At 36.7% G+C, this 26,897-nt stretch overlaps 1 protein-coding gene across 7 annotated transcripts in view; it reads right to left on the bottom strand.

The window, feature by feature from the left end:
* The window catches only part of LOC111864158 (piezo-type mechanosensitive ion channel component), a 288,244-nt gene that overhangs the window by 78,471 nt on the left and 182,876 nt on the right, over positions 1-26,897 (bottom strand). For all 7 annotated transcript variants that reach the window (XM_023851212.2, XM_023851215.2, XM_023851216.2 and 4 more), the window contains 6 exons: positions 21,218-21,345; positions 20,120-20,320; positions 14,998-15,109; positions 13,062-13,219; positions 9,087-9,175; positions 4,638-4,721 (listed from right to left, as the gene is read on the bottom strand). In XM_023851212.2, coding sequence (XP_023706980.1) covers positions 4,638-4,721; positions 9,087-9,175; positions 13,062-13,219; positions 14,998-15,109; positions 20,120-20,320; positions 21,218-21,345 — 772 coding nt within the window. The remainder of the gene's footprint in view (positions 1-4,637; positions 4,722-9,086; positions 9,176-13,061; positions 13,220-14,997; positions 15,110-20,119; positions 20,321-21,217; positions 21,346-26,897) is intronic.

The raw sequence follows: 26,897 nt of genomic DNA, 5'->3' as shown, positions 1-26,897 counted from the left end.
GCTTTATCCCCTTGAATGAAAGGAAATACCCATTTGAAGAACACGAAAAGTCAAGTGGTTGCAAATTTTTGACTACATGTTGCACAGCTGATTTGTTCAGTCCACATATTTCACCAATAAACAATGGGCTTTAGGAATTCTGCCAGTTCATATCACCATTATCTCTCCTGGCAGTCTTCTGTTGAAATGTGGCTGTCATCAAGCTCTAATTCAGAATATGCCACTGTATAGCTCCCGTCACGCCAGGTTCTTCTATCTTGTCAATTCAAGATATTTAGACAGGCCTTCATATTCACCTGCTGCCTGTGAGTTCAAAAAGAAATGTGGGTAGAAACCTACACCAACTGCTTACTTCAGGGGGGTTAACTGCCACTGATAGCTTACTGTCACATGAAAGGAGTGTGATTATAGATGGGCTTCAGATTGATGACTACAATTCTTGCACACTTTGATACAGCACGTGACTACACTTTACACATACTAATGTCCACAACTGAACTGCAGCAGTTCTCTAACTCACTGCAACTGCTAACTGGTTGTGCTTATAACATCTCAGCATGAACTGCATACAACACTTCTCTTCCAGTGTTGCTGTATTCTATTGTTGCCATGGAAACAGGCTTGTATGCAGGGCTGTCAATTAGCAGTGGCTGTTGTATAGTTGCTTATTTTGTGGTAGTTGCCTAGCAATGGGTCTACTTGCCATATTACTCTGTTCACCGAACATTATCTGCACAACAGGTGACAATTCTTCCATACTGGATGTTGGTTACAGAGATAAAGAACTAACATAACACTGAAGCTGCATTACATTTGCCATTGGTCACTCCATCAAGGAACTTTATTTTATACAGTCCTCTGGCTACAGTTTCATAATATGTAATAAACAGCTCTAAAAATAGAACTTGTCAAGTTCCAAACTAATATCTGGCAGGAGGAGCAATCAAACCTTAACTATAAGTGACCTGAGACACAACAAAGTTCTATTGTCTCAATCAATATTTATGACAAGCATCATGATGGATCTATTTACACAACAGCACAATAGGAAGCAGGCTTATTGTGCCTCGCAGTATCAAAAATCTTCTTAGATAGATCATATGAGGAGTTACTGAAAATGGTTACTCTGTGGGAACATCTCACATTATCATGCATTTCTGCAACGCTCGCTCTTCACATCAATTTTCACCATCATGCGCGCTAACCAATCAGATTGCTTCAAACGTTCACATTTATACAGCGCCTCCTGCTAGCCCGCATCTACAACATTACGCGTGCTAGCCAATCAATTCTTCCTCCTCAATTTCAAGTTTCGCTCGGCCCACCGAGCAGTGTATAAAAAGGGGCAGCTCCAACGCCGAGTCAGTCAGTCGATCATCAGTCTATGAGCTAGCCACAACAAGCAACATCAGCCAGCAGGCTTCGTTGCCAGCGCTCGGTCTACGGAGGCATCGGCGCTTCGCTGCGCCAGGCACGACTGCCATGGCTGTCTGCCGGTCGCACCCGACTCACTGGGCAACAAGGCAGCACGGACTCGCCGGTAGTCATACCCGACACACTGGGCAACTGGCGTAGCTACCGCCTCTCCGCTCCAGCAACCGCGCTCAACGACTAGCCTTTCACCAGCAGCCGCCACGCTGCGATCAAGCAACCTCCAACTCCCCTGCCGCACGGCGACCAAGCAACCTCCAGCAACGGCCGCACTGCAGCCAGTCCATTCACCGTAACTAACCTCTCTCCCTACCGGCGCGTGCCGCGCTACCTCACCAGTCAAGCATCTCAGCAACCACGGTCCTTTCAGGACCAACAAACTGTTCCGAAGAAGTGGGTTGTCATCGGAGTAATGACAAAACTACATTAAGACCCCCACAACTCAATACTGCTGTGTGCAAACATCACCAATGTGAGCATTTGGTGTATGTGCGATTTAATGGGCTTCCTCTAAAGCAACCATTCAGAGCTATACAAGGTTAAAAGGATTTCAAGTGTACATGTATATTGTAACGTGCTGAAGAACGCATTATTCCAAACAGCCATTGCTAGACAAAGGATAACACTTCCTAGTTGCAACAACCTACTCTTAGACAGCGGAATAATGCAGTATTATAATTCTAACAGTGAGTCTCCACAGTTACAACAAACTGTTAGAGGGTTCATTGCATAGCAGTGGCTGAGGTTATAAAAAGGGTTGAAGGCATTCGCCAAGTTACTCAAGATCCAGCCACGGCCAAGGACAGTTGTCACAGCCGCAGAAGGCAGTAGAAGTACTGAAGTAGAAGCAGTAGTTGTGATACTGCAAGTGATAGTAATTGTATTCCTGACTCGAAGTAAGTGTGGATGAATGAGTTCAATAAATAATCGTTGAATCCATAAGCTACGTGAATTTATTTGTCATGTGACATACACAACACATGCTATGCACTTAGTCAGCATTATTTCTTCTAACCTTATCTAGGTGACTGACTGTTCAGTGTCTACAGAATTATAACAGATTCTGGCATATACAGCATACATAAGATATTAACATATTCTGGTTATCTTATTTCTTCTGGTTTTGAAGACAATTCACCTTGTGTTTTAGTACTTATACCTGAATACAGAATCTGAAGCAGCATTTAAAATTGGCGATCACATATCATACTGTTATAAGAGAAAACTCAAGAATGTTGTTCATCACAAGTGCAAATTTAAAAAGAAGGTAGGTGAATGGGGAATCCCAATTAAGAACTAACAATGTTGCTACAAAACACATCTAACTCATAAAATTGGAATGTCAAATCTTTACAAGTACTGAGAAGAATGTTAAAAAACGAAAACTTATACTTTATACATACTGGTTTCATTCAGAACAAAATGGAAACTGTAATCATTGCTATAGGCCTACAGTTTATGGTACAGAATAAAGTTTTAATAACACTTTAAATCAGGAAACATCAACTCACAACCAACTGGTGAATTCATATTTAAATGGTGAACATACAGCTTTCTGCTCTGAAAATTATTTTTAATAACTTCTCTACAGTATATCAAGTGAGAAAAGTTATAATTTATCTACTAATTGAATTATCAGTATAATACTGTATTGCCAGACATTTTGCTACAGATGTGACACAGTGATAACATTGTACAATTCTTCAAAGTATGAGACCAACATCATGTCACAAAGAATACTAACAAAGATAGCACTTTCACAATATAGTTTTACTGTACATACATAAATTTGATACTGCAACTATTGCATTTCAGCTCTTCCAAGCACACTTGAAGCAGATGTACAAAAGAGTCAAAATTACATCTCTACATGCAAACGACAGCAAAAATGTATCCTGGCTAATTCATGACTGATTTGGAAAGGGTGATGGAATTTACTTCTGAGGCACAAGAATCCTTTAGCAGAATTAGATATACTCCCAATAATAATGTGATGATAGCATGATCTTAACCTCAGTTATTGAGTTATTCAGTATAGAGTTGGTGGGTTTCCCCATGCACCGCGACTAATAGTCTATTGTACGTCCCCCTTTAATTTCTACTGTCACCATACCCTACCGATACTGGTGCCCACTATCTCCCCTTTCTGCCAGTGAGGTCAGCCCTCTACTGGCAGTGGTACCCGATAACTCTCCCCTTTCTGCCGGCGAGGTCGACCCTCTACTGGCATTGGTATCCGATAACTTTCCCCATCTACCTAAGGCACTGGAAACTGCTTGGGCGGGAAACATTTTGCCTAATTTTGCTCAGAGTTCTCCTAGAGACATGAGGATCTTTTACGTGCCGTAAATCTACGACACAGGACCCATGGCTTAAAGTCCCTCCCAGAGGACTTATTCCCTGAATTTTTCCGCCCTTAAAAATTCCACGACCTCCGCCGGGGTTGAACCCGCATACGTTGAGTCATGAGGTGGGAACGTTACCCTTAGACTACGGAGGCCGCTATGATCTTAACCTCAGTAGCAGTGTAATACTCCCCATATTAATAGTGTGATTCCTGTCAGAGACACGTGAGAAACCTGAAACGCAACTGGTCTCGAACCTGAGACCTCTGACACATAAATCCAGGAATACAACCCTAGACCACCAGGCTTCCTGCATTTGAAAGAAGGGGATGGGAAGAACCAAATTATACAAGCAGTAATATAACTGGAAAAATATGATTATTTATTTTCTGCAAGAGTCATGGGAATAGCTGAAAATGACAATTTGAGCTAAAGATGACAGTGACACCATTAACATGTTAATAAGATCTAAAAATCTGTGACAATGGTATAGTAACACAATAATTTTTTTGACTTTAAAAGGTTTTGGTAGGACTCAGCCTCCATCCTCAGTATCCCTATCTCTGCAGACAGGGATTAACTATTCATTGGGCCCAACTGAGAAGGCCTTTCACCTGAGGGCAGAGGCAGAGTCATCTCTGAAAAGTTGTAAATATTAAATGTAACAACAGATTATGTCTAGAAAGTCAGTAAATGAATTACCATGTTGTTTTGATAACTGCTTGCAGTAAATTTGCTTATCATGACAAAGAAATAATCTTGTATGGAATTTTCCCAAACATGAAGCAATGGGCTACTGAGATGTGGAGTATCAAACCATACATATACAATCAAGAGGTGTAACACCTACATGCAACCCACCTTGCACTCTGACTAGAGGATGTCTCGGTGTACACGTCTGTGATGTCCCCTGTTCTGGCAGCTTGGTCGTCAGCGCCCCCCAGCCTTTGAAATGCAAACACAAACACATGGGGGCTACAAGGCAACTACGAAATCTACCAACTCAGTGCTTCAAACAATATTGTCATTTCCAAATTAAAGTGCATACATGATACATCATGTCATTACATGAATTCCCAGCCTATATTTAAAGGAAAAGCTGCACCAACAGTAACATGGACAGACAAAGAATTAAACACTGTAACACATGTATTGCTGAGAAGTAGGACAAATATTTTGAGAATAAGAACCAAGGTAATGAGTTGGGTGGGGGGTAAGAGCTGTGGAGGAAATGCCACAGAAATCAAATACAATGAGTATGTGAATGGACAATGACAGGATAGACACTTGACAACTTGTAGGCTGATGACCAGAACTGATGAATTGAGGACACAGTAAGAAGTGGCTGCAGTCTATGTTAAAAGTATTACACTTGACCTGACTGCAGGATTGAGAGCAACCATGAAAGTCTCAGGGATAATGGTAGTAAATTTGGACAAGATTAAGCCAAGTACCTCTCAAATACAGGTCTACAGTGTTACCCTTGTATCAATTTGCTCTATTCTTTCAAAGACAGTCACTTGAAAGACTGAAAGAACAGGAGGAAAATATTAGAATGTATCCTGGCAAAACAGGCATTGAGGATATGAGATGGATACACTTTAGTATCAGCAGGATTGAACTTCTGGGTTCTGTTACCAAATTAATTAATTCATAAGTAAGCAAGGCCCTCTAGAAACATGTGCAATTTCATTATTTCACAGAATTCCTTGGTATTTAATACAATAACTGAATGGTTTGGTTAAAGAATATAATGAGGAAAAAATCTGCATTCTTAACTAGTTATTCCATGAAAGTTAGGATGCAAAAACTGTAACTTCATTCTATACATTACCTGCTCTCGGTTAGTTAGTCTAAGATATTTCTAGCTAAAATGTACAAAACTTTTTTATTACACACTTCAAATGCATGTAGTTAATGTAAGAAATGCCTAGGTATCTGTGAAATAAGAGAATTATGGTAACATGTATAAAGTTATGTATTAAAATTTAAGATAGTTTTAAAATAGGCAGAGTTTTCATGATCACCTGTAATTAAATATCCACAGCAGTAAGTAAAATACCATTACTAGGTGCAACAAGAGCTATCTGGTGGGTGTCTGCTAAACTAACATAATTGAAAGTGCAGCAGGCATATGGAATTAACATGTACTCCCATAACTTAGGATGCAGCAAACAGCAAATGCCCTCCAATAGATATATGTCAGGATTTATACACTACCCTGTATCATGCGAAACATAAAATAATAGCATCTCTCATATCCACAAACACAGCTTAAACACTGTCCTCACAGCATATTCTATACACTTTATCACTATACATAAACATACAACATATATTTCAACCTTTATCATATTTATTCACATATATACCACATACACAGAGCCAGGACAGTGACTGGCTACAGGCTGGATGACCGAGGGGTTGGAGTTTGAGTCCCGATAGGGTCAAGAATATTCTCTTTTCCACATTGTCCAGACCGGCTCTGGGGTCCACCCAACCTCCTATCCAGTGGGTAGTGGGGGCACTTTCCCTGGGGGTAAAGCAGCCAGAGTGTGAAGCTAACCACTCACCTCCAGTTAGTGTCGAGGTCAAGAAAATGTGTATCTATATATCTACTCTCCTATACACCTTCATGGCATAGTGCTTAATCAATTAAGCACAGGGACAACATTACCTTATCACATACACAGTGAACACCATGTTCTGTGAATAAATAATATTGTTTTCTATTAGTTATCTTTGTGGATTTGATGTTTCTATAAGTTAATCCATCTCGTCTTCCTATTTAAACTTCTTGATTTTCTGCCAACATCACACTGATGTATTATTTCAAGCTTCATATTCAAGTCTAAACTCCTTAATTTTGTTGCTGAAAGGTAAAGGTAAAGCTATCTTTGTAATGGGCCGTGAAGGCCCATAGGGTTGTGACATGTCAAGGCTCCCACATCTTCTCTATACAACTGGCTCACAGACAGAAGTAAGGTTGTCAGCTTTATGTGTCGGCCACCTTTACCCCCCCAGGAAGATTACTGGTTATCATTTCTGTTAGAGGCTGAGTCGACCCCAGGGCCATAGTGTGGCTGAAAGGATTAGGTAAATTGAAAAAAAATCCATTTCATCGGGACTCGAACCTGCGACCTTCAGGCTTGTAGCACAGTGCCTCAACCAAGTATGTTACCATTAGGATTTTTCAAAATTTTGCAGTCAGTGCCAATCAGAAAACAGAGAACGTAGGTTAGTCAGTAGGTCGATTAAATTGTTGCTAGCCATTTTCAGTACATTCATCCCTGGTTTCAGGTTTCCGCAAGATCCATGGCTAAGATTTTTGTTCCCTCCTAAACAATGTATGAGAATATGTTTAGAAATCCAGCCTCCTCTTCGACAAGGGGAGTGGAAAATGGTTGGTGAGGGGAAAAACCCTTAAATATATGCATGCATAGTTGTATTCTGTAACATCACTGTCTGAGGTCAGTGAAAGCTCAGGGGAAGATGTAACTTATGTGACAAGGAGGGTAAGATACTGCAAAATGCCCCTACAAACAAGCCACATGATACAATACACAGCAACACAAGCCATTGGGCTGATGACATTCAGAGGAAATCATATCTCTGAGCGATCAGAGCTTGTAAGGGGAAAGGGGGAGGGAGCTGGTATCAAATTCTGGAATGCAAACTTTATCTCAGACGAGGGTAGGACTAAGGGGGTGAGTTATCAGGACCTTTAGGAACTGCTAGCCATGAATAACTTTGGAAACAGAACTGTAGGTACAGTTGGCACAAAAGTTATGTGAGAACAGTGGCAGATAGCTAAGAATCACTTATTATGAAACAGGAATAGGAAAGAAGCTTTCATTTTATGCAATGGTTTTCCATATATGAAACATTTAGAAACTGATGGTTATAGTGGTTTATGTCACTACAACTAAGTCCCATTAAAAGCTATACTCAGTCTATCATAGCCTGGCTGTACATTTTAAGTTATTGTATGTTTATGTTGTATACTGTCTATCATCTGAAATATATCTGATACAAAGTTTTGGGAGATAGTTGTACTCTCAGCTTCAAGTGAGTGATTGTCATTATGATGAGAAATCTTTATTGTTTGCATCCTGTTGTGTGTTATCATATACAATATAGTATGGTACAGTAGTACTGACTTGTTTCTCATAGAATTGTTGTGTTGACTGATACATTAAGAATACCATACATTCATAATGAGACATTTTTATTTTTTTTATTCCATAATCAGTGGTAATAGCTGGGAAAAACCAGGCCTATCAGTATAAAGGTTACTGTACTAGCCTAGGTGTAAAGAAGTCCCAGGTTTGATCCAAACTGTCACCATTATCTTTAAATAAATAAAATAAAGAAATATGTGTCAGTATAATTAGAACAAGATATCTTCAGTTGGGAGTACGGCCTATGCCAGAAATGTTGTGTATATCAAATAAAATTCATAAAATGGACAATGTCCAACATAATAGTGGTATAAGAAATCGCCTTCTGTCACAAACTGAGGATCAAGGTTGTGATAACATTGTGCTGACTGGTTTGAACTTTCATGGTTATCCAGCTATGCTTGAGTGTAGAACAACTCTGATGTGATAATCAAAACGAAAACCAAAATGTGCTAAATTGCTATTTTTTTCAACACAACACCAATGTCAATTGTCAAAGGACTGAACTTCAACTTCAGCAAGCAGCATCCATCACCTAATATCGTCATATAGTCTTTATAATAGATGAGAGTTTCTCTTTATTGTTTTGTATGCATACTGGCCGGTATGTCTTCACTTTTTGTTTCAGTGCAGCCCAAAATATTTCAGCATTGGAATGAGAAGTATATTTGAAGATGTTTGGACATGATGATTGCATCAGCAAGGAAATACTGACCAAAATGTCTCCCTTCATAAATCTGTAAGTTATTAAGGAGTTAATGTAATGTATCCCACTGATATGATAAAGGTTGAAACATCACAACATGACAATAATTAATTAAAAATGTAAGCAATGCAAATACTACTTATTAACCATTCTAGATTTTGATGGATAAATACTTGAAATTTAAGGCATTCACATTTTCACTACGTAATATTGTGGTCCGCAGATAACCAGCATGCATACAAATTATATTAAACTACATGTCCTGGTACCATTTCAACCGCTAAAGTTGGTAACACAAGTGAACCACAATACCTTAACATCTAGTCGAGCTCTGATGCAAAATACCACACCTTCGACTGTCTTGACAAGAACCTTGATCTCCTTCATGTAGAGCCACATTAACAATATATCCACAATCATTACCTGAGTTTACTGCGCTCCGTTGCAGATGGCACTGGTTGCCAGATCATTGCAGAACCAACTCGGACACCCTGAGCAAAATCTGGTTTCTCCTATATGCACAAAGTAAAACAATCTGAAACATTCTTCTGCTCTCTTGATTACCACTCTGTAATTTGGTGCAAGTCTTACAGAAGTGGGAACATGTAACTGTGCGACATGTGCCTGGATGTATAATGTTATGGAAAACCTCCGACAGAACAGAAGGTACAGGAATAATTTAAGAAAATTAAACACACTTTAAAAGTTTCTCTCGGTTCAGTAAGGTTGAAAAGGAACACAAAATTCAAATGTTGGTTTAGACACACACGCATGCACGCACACACACAGTACATGCATGCTCTCTCTTTCACACACACTCACTGAATTCATATTTCCTACAACATAAAATCTGGGTTTTGGAACATTCAGCTGATATTTTGAACATGAACTTATGAAGTAATACTCTGATATGTGTATATTCACAAACAAAGTTTAAGTGTAACCACCATTAAATTTTTTACCATTATCCTAAATAGCCAACAACAAATATAAACATTAAACAAGTAAATGTCCTAAAATTACTGAATAAAAAAATAATTGGTCTATTACACACATAAAATAAAATTACACTGAACATTAATTCTTAAGCACTGTAGATCTCAGTCATCAAAGAGATTTTTATGTTTGTCTCTGTCAATCAGTGAACATACAGAAAAGTACTACAGCTTCTGTTCTCAAATAGATCTCAGCCATATTTCTACTTAAGTGATATTATGTAAATTCTGATTTTGTTATATTTTACTACTATCAAGTATCAGGTGTAAAGTGTTCATAGCAAACAAATTGGGAGTGCATTTTTGTATTCAACATACAATGTCCCAGCATGGTATACAAAGCTCCATTCACTGAAGCATTACTAAATATTTATATTGTCATGTGTTAGTGACTACACATGGGGTTTAGATTGATAACTGGATTTACTGAGTGATTTTAACTCAAAACTACAACAGCCTCACTAATTTACCCTCTCTATATCACTACAACTACAGCATCTAAAAAGTCTTCTGCTTGTTATTTTGTTATCACTAGTTGTTGTTCGGTAATGGCTGCTAATAACTCAAGACTTGACCTTTGACTGACTGTCGACTCCACTGGTTCTCACTGCATAGAAAACACTGCTGCCATGGTTCCTCTGTCATTGTGTGTTATTCGTTGCCAGAGAAATATGTTTACCATGCTGCTGCATAGCAATGGCTGCCTCCTTTTTATTTTCTTCCACTATTCTCGCTTTTAGCTGTCATGTCACAATATGAGGGCCATGCTAAAATAACAGCAAATAATGTATAAAATTCTAAGTACACATCAGAATGTGGTGTACCTCAAGGTTCCATCCTTGGCCCAATCCTTTTTCTTTTTTATATAAACGATTTACCCAAAGTTGTAAATAATATTTCTAAGCCAGTTTTATTTGCCGATGATACTAGTATCATCATCAGTAATCCCAATATAGTAAACTTTACAAACGATCTCACTCTTGTATTTGAACAATTGAACATATGGTTTAACTCTAATTTACTATCATTAAATTATAATAAAACACAATATGTGCAATTTCAAACCACCAATGCATTAACAACTCCTATAGATATTAGCTATAAAAATAAACATATTCCTAACGTTACAAACACTCAGTTTTTAGGTATCACTCTTGACAATTCCTTGTCATGGAAGGACCACACAGATGGACTTAAGGCTAAATTGTGCAAGGCATGCTACGCTATTAGATTCTTAAGACCCTTTGTATCTCAAGAATCTTTGAGAATGATTTATTTCTCGTATTTCCATGCAGTTATGTCATATGGTATAATTTTTGGGGGGAATTCCTCACATAGTAGCAATGTATTTAAACTACAAAAGAGGGTTATAAGAATTATTACGAATTCTGGAAATAGGGACTCCTGCAGGGACCTGTTCAGAAAACTAGAAATATTGCCGTTCTATTCTCAGTATATTTTTTCATTATTAAAATTTGTAATTGATAATGCTTCTCTATTCAAAACAAACTCTGAGATTTATGATCTTAATACTAGAAATAAAAATAATTTTCACCTTTCACTACCAAGGTTGGCAATCTATAAAAATGGTGTTTATTATATGGGTATTAAAGCATTTAATCATCTACCTCCCTACATAAAGGAATTATCAGAGGATAGGCTCCAATTTAAAAATGTCCTAAAAATTATCTTTTATTGAATTCCTTTTATTCATTGAAGGAGTTCTTTGATGGTGAAATTTAGTGTCAAGGATGACATTGACGCTTTCACCCTATGGGTACGTAAAGGTTTTCAATCATATATATATATTTTACAATTAAAGTATATTTGAATTGTTTCTGCTTATTAGTATGTTTTGTGATTAGCAGATGGTGTTAGGGACCTATAATGGACTGCTAGTATTTGTTTGGTAGCAAGTATTTCTTGCCTTAATAGGTTCTACATTTCGTTTGCAGATGGATCTATGGAATTGGTATTTTACCTGATATATAGAATGAATTAGATGAATATAATTTTATGTTTTGATGAAATATTACTATAAACTTTATATTATATAATGAATTTTTATAACTTTGACTCATGCCTTAGCATACAGCTTGTTTATATTGTATCTGGTTTACTGTTATCAATTGTTGTATTGGAATATTGTCTTATCTCACATAATTTTGTCAATTTTATTAATGAAGTGAACCAGAATTAGAATTTTGATATTTATTGTATCCGATGTAAATTTGTTTATGTATGTCCGCTTTATGCTTTATAATTGTTTGCATGTATGTTTGTTTTGTTTTTTGTTTTTGACATGTTTCAATTAATTATTGTAACTTAAATTTTGATCTTGTAACTCATTCTATATCCTATGGCTTGTATTATGCCTGTATCAGGATCAATTAGAAAGTAAAAAAATAAATAAATAAATAAATAAAAAATGCACTCCCATATTAATCAAGTATATTTCAGAAGAGCAAGACAAGTTTAAACATGACTTCTGTTTCCAGTATGTTTCATGTGTCTCAGAGGATGTGAAACTCTGAAATTTGGAAATGAATGCTGGAACAGTATGGGTAAAAGTGTCACCTAAAGAAAGCATACAGATACGTGGAAAGATTCACTAGTGACAAAACACATTTAACTGGCAAAGACCACCAGGCTAGCAAACATCAAAACAGTGGATATAATTGACTATATTAATACTGATTCAAGAAAACAAAGGTTTACTATCACATCTGTAGCCAATATAATAGATTTTCAAATTGAAACTATTTTCTTTGCATTCTGCATGGAGAGGGATTTAATTAATCCTTGGAAGAATTTCCAAACTGGGAATATATTGATGGGTAAGATCGCTGGTGATGAAACTACGGAAAAATATTCATACCCTACATGTTACTTGGACCTTCGACCATGTGAATGAAGCCTGTATGCACCACTTTTAGCCTAAAGTGCAGGAATGTCAGGCAAGACTTGTGACAGGTAACAGCAGTCCCTTGGCAATAATGTGCCTTGTCTCATCCAAAGAGTTTAAAATTATCCCTAATGTTTTATTTTCACTTGGCATTCCCTGCTAGCAGGGAAACAACCTTCCTGTACCATTTAGCTACCTTGTGCCAGCTCCTAATATAAATGTATAATTTCTTTGTGTTTATATTCTTTGATATCTAATGTGTCAATGGTGTAAGAAAATGGTTGGTTGTAAGAGCCACAGTGCAGACTTAAAAGAGCATTCCACACAAAGCACAATGCCCACACATGAAGCTAACAGCCAAGACTACTACAGCTGGCCAAATATGTTCTCATAAATAATAACTAAAGTGCCTTCAGATGGAACACTCCATGTGCCAAATTGTATATTTATATGACATCAACTCCCTTACTACTACAGAACAATCAAATGTAAATGTACCTTAAGCATTTTCTTCTCCAATGTAAGCACTTCCATGACATAGCGGTAGTCACGGGATATGTGGTTCAGGTGTTTTGTTAATGTCACCATGGCACTTTCCACAAAGGCCCATGCGAACTTCACCATCAGCCATATACGCTGTCCCACACTCATTCTAACTGCAATATTAATTAAAACTTCACAGTACAGCATGGTAAATATATCACAATATAGGCCACATAATGCATATAAAACTGTGCAATAATTAGGTTATACTGTGAAGTCAATGTGACCTATGTCTGAGTTATGGGCATAATGACAGGCCATAAAACAACTGTATGACTGTGACCTTTCCTAAGTCTCAGCTTTTTAGCTATTTCTATTACTGGCATGCTATGTAGTATGGTGTTTAAAGTAGATACCAAGGGATTAACAGCTATAATCACAGAACTGCTTGTTGTATTTAATATGCTTCCTATCATTAATGTAACACTGACATTCTCTGTTAACCCATGAATAAAATTACTAAAGAAACTTTAAGAAATGAGGGTTAAATCCATAGCAGCAATCAGGATATGTGAACAAACATGATTCAATCATAATTTTATTAATGCTCTAATGGCAAGCTTTCTATCAAAACAGCACAGCTTCCAAGGTTGGAATTATGTACCATACTAAAACATTCAGTAAACTTTTGTTTTCATGCCTACATGACAACTATTTGTCTTGGTATGCTGTTTCTTGCAGATTGCGGTCACAATTTGTTATGAATAATTCAAAATGCTTGCACATCTGTTAAATACTTAAAGTACAATTAAGTAAGAAAGATTAAAAAATTCCAACTGCACATTTTTCTAACACTTAGCACTACTTGTTGTTGAAGACTTCAGATATTAGACTTCAGACTTAAAATATCTCTTAATGTGTTGCAGGAGAGAGGAAGGAAATTTCTGAATCCCAACAGACAGCCAATTGCATCATACTGTGACAGATACTTCATATCAGAGCAGAAGTGAGTGTTATAACCTTGATACTGGTTAAATAATTACAAAAACATAACAGCATAGTTTTTCAGTTATTTATGTTCTGTAATGGAATCAGAGAGCCTCCTTCAATAATTTTCTGATGAACAGTTCAGCCAGGCAGAAGGATGAGTCTGCCACACAGTTTTCCTGAGTCATACAAATGTACGAAAGTATCTGAATGTCAAGCGAGCTTCAAACTGGTGACTGTATGAATGGTGCTACTCATGCAGGACCATGATTAGTTCAATTTTCAGCACTCAGTGGGGAAAGGGATGTAGATAATAGAGAAGGTGATGAAGGTACAGCAAAATGTCTAATTGTGGCCTCAAAATTACGAAAGGAATTCCAACATGCAACCTGAGAAACATGGCCAAGTTAAACCATACTTCTTGACTTGGTCCATTTCTAATGCATGAAATATAATTTTAATTTCATGCATCCTGTTGTGTTACAATATACAACCACTTATTACGACTGTCACAACACAACTAATATCAAGATCAGTGCCAGGTTAATGGCTCTGCTACATGTTTTGGCTAATTAATAGCCATCATCAGGCAAATACATGATAACATATATACACCAATTTTTCCGAGGGAATGTAACAAAATCAAAACCAACGACTGACTCATTGATGTAAAACATTAAGCAACAAATTTTATTCTTGTTTTTAATCATAACTTCTGTTTTATATATTTTAATTCATTGTATTTTTTATGTCAAGTATTTTAATAACTCATAATATTGTATCCAATTTTAATAGTACTGCGGTTCATTGGTGTATATATGTTATCATGTATTTGCCTGATGATGGCTATTAATTAGCCAAAACATGTAGCAGAGCCATTAACCTGGCACTGATCTTGATATTAGTTGTGTTGTGACGGTCGTAATAAGTGGTTTCATGAAATATATTTGAACAGTTTACTGACCTTCTGTTTCCGAAGATGCATCTTTTGTAGTTGAAGCTGCATCTGCCTCATCTTGCGGATAATGCCGTGAAGGGTAGCTGCCCTTACTTCCTTCTGGGGAAGTTGGCACCATCTGATGCAGAAATTATGAGTTACCCATGTGTCAAACAGCACAAAAGCCTACCTACACTTCAGGTTGAGACTTAGATATTAATTTGTATTTGAGTTGGGTACCTCCTGCCTTGTTAGTCAGGATATTCTTCTAATAAAGTGACAAAAATTAAAATCCTTATCATATCTATAACATTAATTTGGAGTTCAAATTATATTTTAATTTCTAATTGTGTTCATTCTTTTGGTTGGAATCTGATAACAGTTTTGGAAGTCAGTGACAATCAAACCAATCTATTTTTATGATCATTTTTGCTCAGTATAAACATATTATTATTCATAATTTTAACATGAAATGTATAAAACATGCTACTCTCCTTTTACTCTTTCATGGTTTATTTCGATTGGATTCATAGTATGAACAAGTGAGAAACCACTGGTCTAGGGATAAGGCATTAGCCTTTAATGACAGTGGTCTCATATTCAAGACTCCCCAGATTCAGTGCACAGTTTTTCCACATGCTTTTCCTTTTCTTACATTCTGAATGTAGGAATGTGAGGATTAATGTATATAATTATATCACACCCCACCATCATTTGATATCCATGTCAGGTCCTCTCTGCCATCATCCTCACATGAGAATTTGCCTCAAAGGAGAATTCATCTAAAAATGAATTCCTTCATTACTGTATTGTATTGTATTTTATGTTCATCTGTTTTGCTACACAGTAACACTTGGATACGTCATTCGGCAATACAAGTTAACAAAACAAATCTACAAAGTTACAAGCATACTACCAACATTTGTTACAATCATAAGCAATATATAAATACAACATTTTAAAAAATACACAAACTACTATATAGAGCTCATGGATGGCTATAACATCCATACATATACTTGCACCATCCACTTTTTTATTAAAACTAACAAATTCATTTACTGTACAAAAAGAACATTTCAATAAAAAGGATTTTAAGTCGTTTTTAAAAGCTGAAAAATCCACTAAGTTTTTTATTTTGTTTGGCACCTTACTATACAATTCTATCCCCATATTTACCACACTTTTTAAAATAATGTAGTTCTGCAGAACTGAACATGAAAATCCTTGTTTATTCTTGTATTATAACTACGAATATTGTGGATCAAATCTGCTTTGTGCTTTTTTATGTAACATGACACCTCTAAGATATACAAATATGTGATCGTGAGGATGCCATAATCTTTAAAAATTTGCCTGCATGACTCTTGTTTACCAAATCCACTAATTATCTACAACACCCTCTCCTGCATTTTAAATACCTTTATACTATCACCTTCAACCCCCCCCCTCCCAAAATATTATTCCATATCTCAATAACAATTGAAACTTTCAGGTAGGCAAAGATCTTGAAGGTGAAACAGACCATAACTGGACATATTAGCCACAGCATTTTTAATAATTTGGTAATATGGTGAATTATTAGGGCTTGGATGTAAAGCTTCCAAATTTTCATCCTGTCTTTTATTCTGGAATTTATTTGTGACAAATTTGCTCTACTTTTGGTCATATTTTAACTACCTATCACCCCTTACCAGTAGATTAATGAGACACATATATGCACTTGGAGTAAAGTTGCCCATAAGGTCCACTGTGTTTAACTGAACTGCTATTGAGCAGAATGCTTATTTCAAGTATATGAGAAGCTAATGCTTGGAGTTCATGACTTTTACTTATTGATTTCGGGCTTTTACGACGGTTCACTGTTGATGATCTTGCTCTTGGACACCACGTGGAAGTGGGGAATGTTGCCAGCACTGTCCAACAGACCAACAGGGGGGAAGGATAGGAACTGGTGTCTGGACTGGACCAATATGGGCAGTGAACTGGAAAAAGTGGTAAAATACATCCATTTTAATCTGTGATTCTTGTTTTTAACTGTTGTATTACACACATATTATATTATGGGAGAAAAGAAAACCCACTTATTTTTTTTAACAGTCCTAATATAGTAAGTGGCTGAACTGTTTTGGATAGTTACATGTAAAACAGTCTCAAAGCTTTCTAGCAGGTTCTGGACAAAAATATTTTGGAGCCCTGTTTAGTGTATAAATTAACAAGCAATACTCTGAATACTGAAAGAGACAAATATATACATACAAAGTGAGAAATTAGTGTCAGTTAAATGGTGAAACTAAAAGCAAGAGAACAGTAAGAAGCTAAGCCTGCATAGACTAAAAAGCAACAGAAATTAATAATTAAAATCTTAAATGGTTGAGAAATATGTCATATGAGTTCATGCTAATTGCGAGAATAATCACATCTAAAATGTACAGAATTCTTATATCTTCAATCCTTCATACAGAGTGACCAGAGTGATTTGGTACATAGTTGATGATATCCAGATGAGTTCTTACTTTTACGTGATACCAATTTCATTTGCAGTTGTTTGCAATAGCTTTTTACACGTAAATTGACTTGGACATAATTATATCCTGGTACAGTAACAAACTGTCATTGTTTCCATCAGTGAATAAAACAGCAACCCTCAGAAAGTATCTGCTGAACTCACTGTCAATTTCACATGCAGGTCAACTTCAGTAGTTCCCTTTTTACAATATTCTACCAACATCTAGCAGCCATGGAGTTATACCACTTGTAAACATATTTCAAATTAATTTGTCCAATATCTTCCAAGGTCTTCTTCCTCAGTTTCTTGATCCATGTGGTCTATAGCTTTCACATTCCTAATGGCCTTTACTTTATTATCTGAGTTCACTGTCTGTTTACTGTATAAGTAGTATTATCGCTTTGCTTCATTACCAATTTCTGCCAGGTCTTGCATATTTTAATTTGTAGTGACCTCCTTACTGGCAGATTATCACTGTCCTTACTGAATATGTAAAGTACCCTTTTATGCTCATACAAAATTGTATTTCCTTTAGTTAATCATTCATGACTTATTTTATTTTCCGTATTTTAGTGGAATGTCTGATTCAGAGAGCTATTATGTAACTCACTTACTCATGGAGCTGAGTCCTTCTTGAGAAGCCAACAACTGTGCAGTGACTCGTGAACTTCCCAGTATTTTATGGAACCCGAAGGTTCATTAATCTGTTCACAATAGCCCTCCAATGCTACCTATCCTGAGTCATATTTATGTCATGATTTGCCCTCCATTTTGGTGACAAGACAGCAACATACATTTAATTTTCTCTGTGTTTCCTTCTAGACCAGCCTCCTTACTAGTGTAAATTAAAGTCTGTGTGTTTTTTTTATGGTATTTACATTATCACCCAGCAGATTTCATCATCAGCATAGACCAGCAGCGGATGTGTCCCATTTAATTTTAGTCCTACCTGGTTTTCCTGGACCTTTGTAATGCCATATTTTAAAACAAAGTTGAAAAACAGTGGCGATAAAGCATCTTGTCATTTTAGATCATTCTAGATAGAAAATTATCAGACAAATGTTCACCTTGTTCACCTAAACAGACTTTACCATATGTTTCGCTTAAACACATTTTAATCAGCCTGATTAGTTTCATGACCGCCTCTGTGGTCTAGTGGTCAGAATCCTGGGTTCGATTCTGTAAGTGCTCTTTGTTGACGCCTTAGTGATGCCTCGCATTGGGCGCCACTCGTGAGAGTTCTTTTATTGAGGCTTTGCGATGCGAGCCGCTTTTAGCTGTGCTTCTGCACTTTTGTCGTTGATATCGAAATTGGGTGGTTACGTGGTCTGGGAACCACGTCGAAGTATTTGTACTATGGAAAGGATGATGTCCTAGGTTCGAGCCTTGAAAGTCTCTCTCAGGGCTTAACGGGCCTTGCTCGACGAGAAGGGATCACACACAGAGTGAAGAAGTCCGCAGACCATCCAACCACTGGTAATTGATGCACTTGATTTATTCAGGTCACTGCACTTTTCCTTACAACAGCAGTTCTACAACCACTACTATACTTTAACACATTTTGTATACAAACTTGGACGGCCACAGCACTAGGTAGCGATGAATACTTGAACTGCAGATTCAAAGTCCTTAAACAGGCCAACTCTCAAAGGTTCACACAAAGTCAGAACTTCAAATCTGTTGCTCAGATGTACTCTGAAACCAGGATCCTGAAGAGAGAAGAGGCTTTCTATCTAAGTCCTGATTACTTTCCTGTGCTTTCATGGGGGAGGGGGGGGGGGGACCATGGCTCACCAAGATCCATATCAACAATTATGATACTGGAGCTGGTTCAACTGCTGAAACTTTGTATAAATGTAGGCCTATCTCAGACAATGGATAATGTGGTATAAGAAATCAGCCAGTCATAGACGTTTAGAGAAACAATGAATGTGCCTGTGCTACCTCCAGAACCAGAAAATTTTCATATTACATTAAAATATCTGTATCTTGATGAATATATATAAATATATTGCAGTATATCTGCTTACAGTGAATTTTATGTGACTCATCCTTTAAGTGCTTAGGATTAAAATTTCATTATAGACAGGAAAGCAAAGCTCTATGCATTCTTGAATTTAATAAAACAAATGAGAGCTGGGTGGCCAGTATCACACATCAACTGAGCTCCACCTCCCTCAAAGAACCACCAGTGTCCTTCAGGGTGAATGATAAAGGTTGCTCCTACTGGGACTCAATTCCTGATCATTAGCTTGTAAGCCCAACATTCTGCTAACTGAACTGTAATGACCCAAACAGGAAACAGTTTGTGTCATCAGACCAGACTCTTCCGGTAACCAAAACAGAATGCTGTAATACTTCAGATGCAGAAGAAAACACTGGTAATAAAATGGCTATACGAATTACTGAAAATCTGAACAGCCTAATCATCCTACAGTCTCTTACAACACAGATGCAAACAAATGCAATAAATGAAAGAGTACATGGCTAAGAATGTAAATAACAAGACGTGTAGATGAATACCAGACAGAAAGATAATAAGCAATAAACAGAAACCATGAAGTGATATACACAAGAAATCAAGGAAGATGCAAGAGAAATAACATTTGAGACAGCAAGAAACAGAAACATATGACTCACATAGTCACTACGTAAAGAAGGACTGCTTGCTTGCGCTTGGGGTGTGATCTCTGTCTCGCATGTGAAGAAGGACGATTTGTTTCGTGTTAGTTTGACTGAAGATCGTCGACCACCATCAGCAACATCCTCCTCCGCTGTACCCTTTGCAAGAGCCAATTCTGCTGCCCGTTCCATGTCAGTCTTGAAGGCTGTATCCAGGAACTGGTAAGGCCATAACATTTCAGAAGAAATGACAGCACCATATCAAAACTTATCCTCTAACCAATTCTAAGGTTCCAATGTACATAATTAGATCACCCTCAAATAAATGTTTAAATTGTCTAAATATTCGTTCAAAAGTACACGTATGACATCACCATCCTATTACTGGGAGTAACCAAAATCCTGTCTTGTGAGATTTCCACTCTAGAAGTGGGTTCCTTCATGTTTTCCATGCTGACAAAGGCTAGACAGGTTAAAATACCATAACTGGAGACATTACAAAGAGCATATATTTTAATGGATTATTATTTTCTATAATAACCCAAAAACTGGGAACCAAAACGTCGAAATACCATATCAAAAGTAGAGATGATTATGGACAATTTCAAGTTATTTAGAACATTATAAAAATTATGAAATATATGATTTAATATACTGAGTTTCAGATCAAAGAATCCAGAAATGTGATCCACGATTAACATGAGAAGTAAAGAGATTTGTGGGGCTGACATATTTGTTGACAACTTCATTTTTCATTGTGTTTCCATTTCACTGTGGTGCTCAGAAGTATGGTTGTGACACCTTGTTTCCTTGCCAAAAATAAATTATTTGTAAGCATCATACAGCAGGTGGGACTGGGTCAGATTAAGGAACTTTCTAGAGGAAATGACAATAAAAGAACAAACTAGGTAGAAATATTCGAAATAAATAAATACAACTAAAGAGGCATTATTCTGAATAAGGGTCCACACATTATGATTCTTGAAGGAAGGGGCTCATGAGTGCAAAAGCTTGGAAACCACTGCTGTAGATTAACTCAGTCATTTCTTGTGCCACAAACAGACGTGCCATCCCTTCTCTATTTTCAACCAAAACCTCAACAAGAAAGCTCCTTACCTTACTAAGAGTTATGCGCCTCTCACCATCATGCTTGCCACCTTCATCATCTGAGGATGTTTCATCCTTCTCTTCCAGCACATCATCATCCAGCTCTTCAAACATGTAGTAATCACCAGAGCGAACGGCTGAAAACATCCAGAACAAAGAAGTAAAAAAACTACTCAAAAGAGTTCTGCAAATTATTCAACTAGAATAACGAATCTGCATTAAATTGGAGTAGAGTTAAGAAATATTATCATGTAATATTACAGAATTTAATCAGTCTCTTAATGGAATCTAAGAGAGTTATTTTAACTTAATTTACATTTCTCTATAAAGTTATATAAAGATAAAAGTCACTTAAGTGCTTCATATTCAACATAATATTTTTAGAGCCCAATATCAACATTCATTTTGTCAAGCAACATGGTTGATCAGAGACAGTGTTTGACTTATATGAGGCTATATTCTCAAGCAATCTATGATCTTAAGACATTTAAACTGGCTTCAATGGCCTTCAAAAGGAATCCAGGTGATTCAGAACTTATGGAGCTTCCTGGTGGAATTATGATATATCCAACAGAATTTCAACCTGCTATGAATTTTTACAATAAAATGTTTCCCTTACTTTTTCAATCACTAAAAATGATTAGGATCACACTCTGTTACTTTACAAGATTAGACACCAATCACATTTGAGTACCCTGTTTATCAATCAATTCTTCCTACACACAAAATGAGATATCTCTGCCAGCCTGTTCTGCTCCAAACAGGTTCTCTACTGATAGTGAAATTAAACTTTCCTACCATACAGGAAGCAGAAAAACAGAATGTATTTGTATCCTAGATATAACGCAACACAAAATTCAAACCAGTATCGTCAAAATCGGCTCCAAATTCTGCAAAATTTTGTCATAGAACTTGCATAAAAACAGTGGTTCTATAATCAATTATGTGTTTTATATTTATTCACACAAGACAACAGTAATTAAAAATGATTTTCATTCACTTTATTTACACACATGCAAAATGTTCAGCAATCAAAACACAAGGCTGACAGGCTTGGGTAAGTTCACATACATATTTATATTTACAAAGAAAAAATTAGTTACACAATATTTACAATGCATTTTTATAAATAAACCTTAATTAGTCCTGAAAATTGAGAACAGCAATTAATGAAATGTACTTTCCTTAGGAGTTACTGGTATGGGTTATGGCAGTCTAGTGGTTGCAACTGTTAACACACAAAATGGAGAAAGGGAACATAACTGGAGCAAAAGACCTATAACACGAAATGACATACAAATAGAAAGATGCAATGCATGTAGCAGATAGAATCTGAATATTTCTGAGATGTCATTAATTTTAAAAGGGCTAAGAAGCAATGTTTACTCAAGCTACGTAGGATTTGAAGCTTCTATGGTGAAGAAATGTATTAAAATCCTGTCAAGCTATCAGCCACGTCAATGAAGGGTAAAAATCTGAAGTTTCAGAGATCCCCACCATCAGGTTTGATGTCAACCCTCAACACGAACACAGCTGATCACCTGAGAAGATATTAGTACATTTACTCAGGCTGCTTTCAAATTGTGTACTGCTTCTTATGCCTCAAGGTGTGACCTATGACCATTCTGACCTCTGTGTATAACAGGCAAGGATGAAAGTAGAAATCCATTTTCAATGGGAGCATCTATAAGGTAGGATTTTAGACTGGCATATCATATATATAGCCCAGGGTTCATCCTGAACCTCCATAAACAATGTTTCAAATCCAGGACTAGCATCTGCTACCATTAGTTTTGGCACTACCCTGGAAAAAACCCAGAGTAAATGGTAAAGTAATTTGGTCCTTCATGATTTCAATAGCTTTTTGTTATCCCCAACAGAAATCAACAGTCTTCTTAGTTAGTTAATAGCAAGGCTGACTAACTGTTGCAAAGTCTGGTATATATACTTAGCAGAGAAATCAGAAGTCCTAAGGAACTTCCTACTTCAGACTTAATCTGTGGTGCTCAGTCATTATTTCTGAAACAACAACAGGGTGCTTGCTCTTTCAAATGTGTAACAAATGATTCAATGTTTCATATGTATTTGGATTCATCACTCTTAAATTCCTCCACATCAAAGGGCTCATTCATCTGTAGTAAGAAGTGATTATTCAGAATCTTCCCTGCTTGTTGACAGACATCTAAGTTATGTTGCCCCCAACCCACCCACAGCAACAATGTTTCCCAGGATATTTGTATTTTGGACTCCAACTCCTTCCACTGCTTCCTGAATGACATCCACATCTTCAACCAGACTAAAAAAAAGTTTTGTACCTCAGGCCCTGCCCTTTGAATCAACAGCACTCTCTTCAGAACATCATTAGTACATTCAAGCTTTCCTGTTTAATATACCTGAAACACGTGGAGCCACGTCTTTCAGTGAATAACGATGATTCATGGAATAAGAGTAAGGTTGAGTCTTTGTTACTAAACCTAACATGATGAACACTATTTGTAATCAAAACCCTCAGCCAATCAATGCTCAAAACAGTTCAATGCCATGTAGGGGTTCTTGTTTATCCTTAACACCAATGTAGACTTCCTGTTTGAATGACGACGACAAATTATGAAATGAACAAATCAGAAGCAGTTATTTCCATCCAGCAACATTTCTGGGACCCTCCTCGTCCTGTCTTTTTCCTTCATTTACTTTGCAGTACTACCACTTTCTTGATGCTAACTTATACCATGCTATCCTACAATCCCCATACTGGAATTTGTAGTTTAAGACTAGAATTTCAGTTTCTTCACAAACTACTGTATGTCAGAATTGACACATTACATGCAGGTCCCTCCCACTGACACTACCACAAATCTGCAGACACTGTTCTGGCTTCCTCCACTATCTCAAACCCCGTGATATGGCATCCCTGACAGACTACTGTACATTCCTCTGTTTCTGCATTATGTAACTTATGCCATAGCTAATCATTTCTTTCACAAAATGAAATCCAGCACTGAATGATTTAGATTAAAATAATGGACTGTTCTATATGAATTGCAAAATGGTGTATGCTATGATTTCTGATATTCAGAACATAATAAAACACCACACAATTTAAAAAGATAGGCAAAGATATTCATGATGTAGGCCTCACGATATCATACTGTTAATATTACACTATTCACCATTGTCTGAAAAACTTATGACCTTTAGAGTTTGTCTTATAAAGTGTTCTCATGAAAAAGAAGCAAATTACGCCACAAACACAATTGAAGAGCCACTGGTAATATTAGTTAGTTCTGGTCCTTCAGCAAGAACTGTGTGTACTAATATGTACAAAAAATGAGACTTACCAAGCCAGAGTAAAATATGATCGAAGCATATTATATTTAACTGCAATTCAGTTATAAATTAAGCAGTTACAAAACTGCCAAAAAAAAAATACATGAAAATGTGAAATAAAAATGTGATACACAAGGTAAAATAAAACAGTGTGCCCAAAATGAACACAGATGACATACTAATTAACTTCTGTTCGAATGAAGACATATGAAAGTTATTTGAGATGAAAGGGGTAAAAACTCATCAAACATTTTGTCACATCAGCAGATCCTGATATATGCCTCTCTTTGCAAGGAAGCAGACATCTAACCGATATTCTGTTTCTGTCCAGGTGATTTTTTTGTATCTTCAGAGTTGCTGACATTATTGCACTGATGATCCCATAGCGTGAATCAGACAGGTCAATGATTTTGGTCTGACACATGACATCTCTGCTGTATTCCCAAAGAAAGAAGTCTAGTCAGGTCAGATCAGGTGATGGAATGGCCATAGAAGGGTGCCACTTTGACCAGTTCACATTCCTGCTAATTGTGCACTGAGAGATCCAGTTACAGGTATCCAGAAATGTGGTGGTGACCATCCTGCTGGGAGATATATTCATCAGGTACCTGCAGCACGGCATAACTGTCTAGCACATTAAGGTATGCAGCATTTGTGATTGTTCTTTCAAAGAAGACCCTATCTCTCCTGTGTTTGTTAATCTGCACTGTACATTCAATTTTCAGCTAGCTTGTTCATGTCCCGTCATATCATGAGAATTCTGAGATCCACAAATGTGAAAATTATGGTGAATATCCTTACCCAAGATGTTAAAAGTACCCTTGTGACTGAAGTCGACCTTCTGAGGGAGTCCTTGTCATTGTCTATTAAAGACAGAATGTTGGCAGTGAAGTCATAGCACCATAGCAAGTTATTTTCCTGAGCTTTCAGAAACAATTTATGTCTTGAATTTCAGCCACTTACATACTACATCATGGGCTGTTGCACAAGGAGTTCATAATTCACAGTTCGCTCACCAAATGACTTCCACAGACTTCATTGGAAGGCTTCCTGAAATTCTCTGACTTGTTCAGGTGTTGTCCACAGTCCAGCACCTGCACTGTGTTACTAGAAACACCATATTGTAGCAAATGCTGGTGCCAATTAACAACTGTGTGGCTCTTTGGTGGATACTGGCTGATCTTGCACTGCAGTCTTGTGAAACTTAAATTCTGCCAGCCAGTAACAGCATTGAATTCTCTTGCAGTCCAAATGATGCTATTTTGCACAAATCAATCAACAGCTATTGTACAAGCACCAGTGGATGTTATCAAATGTCACAAGCACAATACTTGGTGAGTTTTTGCACTTCTGACTGAAACCCACCTGCATCTGAAAAAGTTAAATTGGTTCATTCAGTGTGACTGGTTACGATTTTCTTATTTCAATTATTCGTGCCCTTACATGTTTCAGTCTTCAGAGACCATCTTCAGAGGGACACCTTTTACATCAGTACAGTTAGAAACCACTATTATAGTACATGTTCTAAAAGTCAAAATATATACATACAATATAAATAATATACAATTGACTGTAAAATCCAAAGTCTTTACAACTACAGCGGCTGTTCCATACTTTAAAATATTTATAGTTAGTTTGTTAAGATTCTATTGGAATTCGTAAACAAAGCTGGTTCATGTTGTCCCTTTTATTATTACTTCATTTTAAAGTATTGGAACAGCTGCTGTAGTTGTATAGACTTTGGATTTTACAGTCAATTGTATATTATTTATATTGTATGTATATATTTTGACGTTTAGAACATGTACTGTAATAGTGGTTTCTAACTGTATTGATGTAAAAGGTGTCCCTCTGAAGATGGTCTCTGAAGACTGAAACATGTAAGGGCACGAATAATTGAAATAAGAAAATCATAACCAGTCACACTGAACAGAACAATTTAACTTTTTCATAATATTAGTGTGATGGACCAGAATTAAACACACCACTTGCATGTGTTTTCTCTGAGAATGCAGTTAGTTTTTTTTATTGGCAGTAACATTTATAACCCCCAAGATGTTAAGAAACACCTGGACAGAATAAAATATTGGTTGGATGTCTGCTGCACTGTAAGGGGGGCACATATTAAGATCTATTAGCATGACAAAATATTATTGAGCTTTTAACATTCTTCACCTCAAACAGCTTCCATGTATCTTCAACATGAGTGAAGTTATTTCATTCTTTATCAGCTGTGTTCATTTAGAACACCTGTAAACAAGCTTCAAAATGTTAATACACTTAAATAATACCCAATTTATGGGGGAAAAATATCTATTTGTGCCTGACCAACAAGTTTAACTTTAATCAAACTTTAAAAGTT

Source organism: Cryptotermes secundus, unplaced genomic scaffold, assembly GCF_002891405.2.
Source record: "Cryptotermes secundus unplaced genomic scaffold, Csec_1.0 scaffold1647, whole genome shotgun sequence".
In the NCBI taxonomy this organism is placed as follows: domain Eukaryota; kingdom Metazoa; phylum Arthropoda; class Insecta; order Blattodea; family Kalotermitidae; genus Cryptotermes; species Cryptotermes secundus.
Note: the sequence above shows the minus strand (reverse complement) of the source record. Positions and strands in the feature narration are given on the sequence as shown.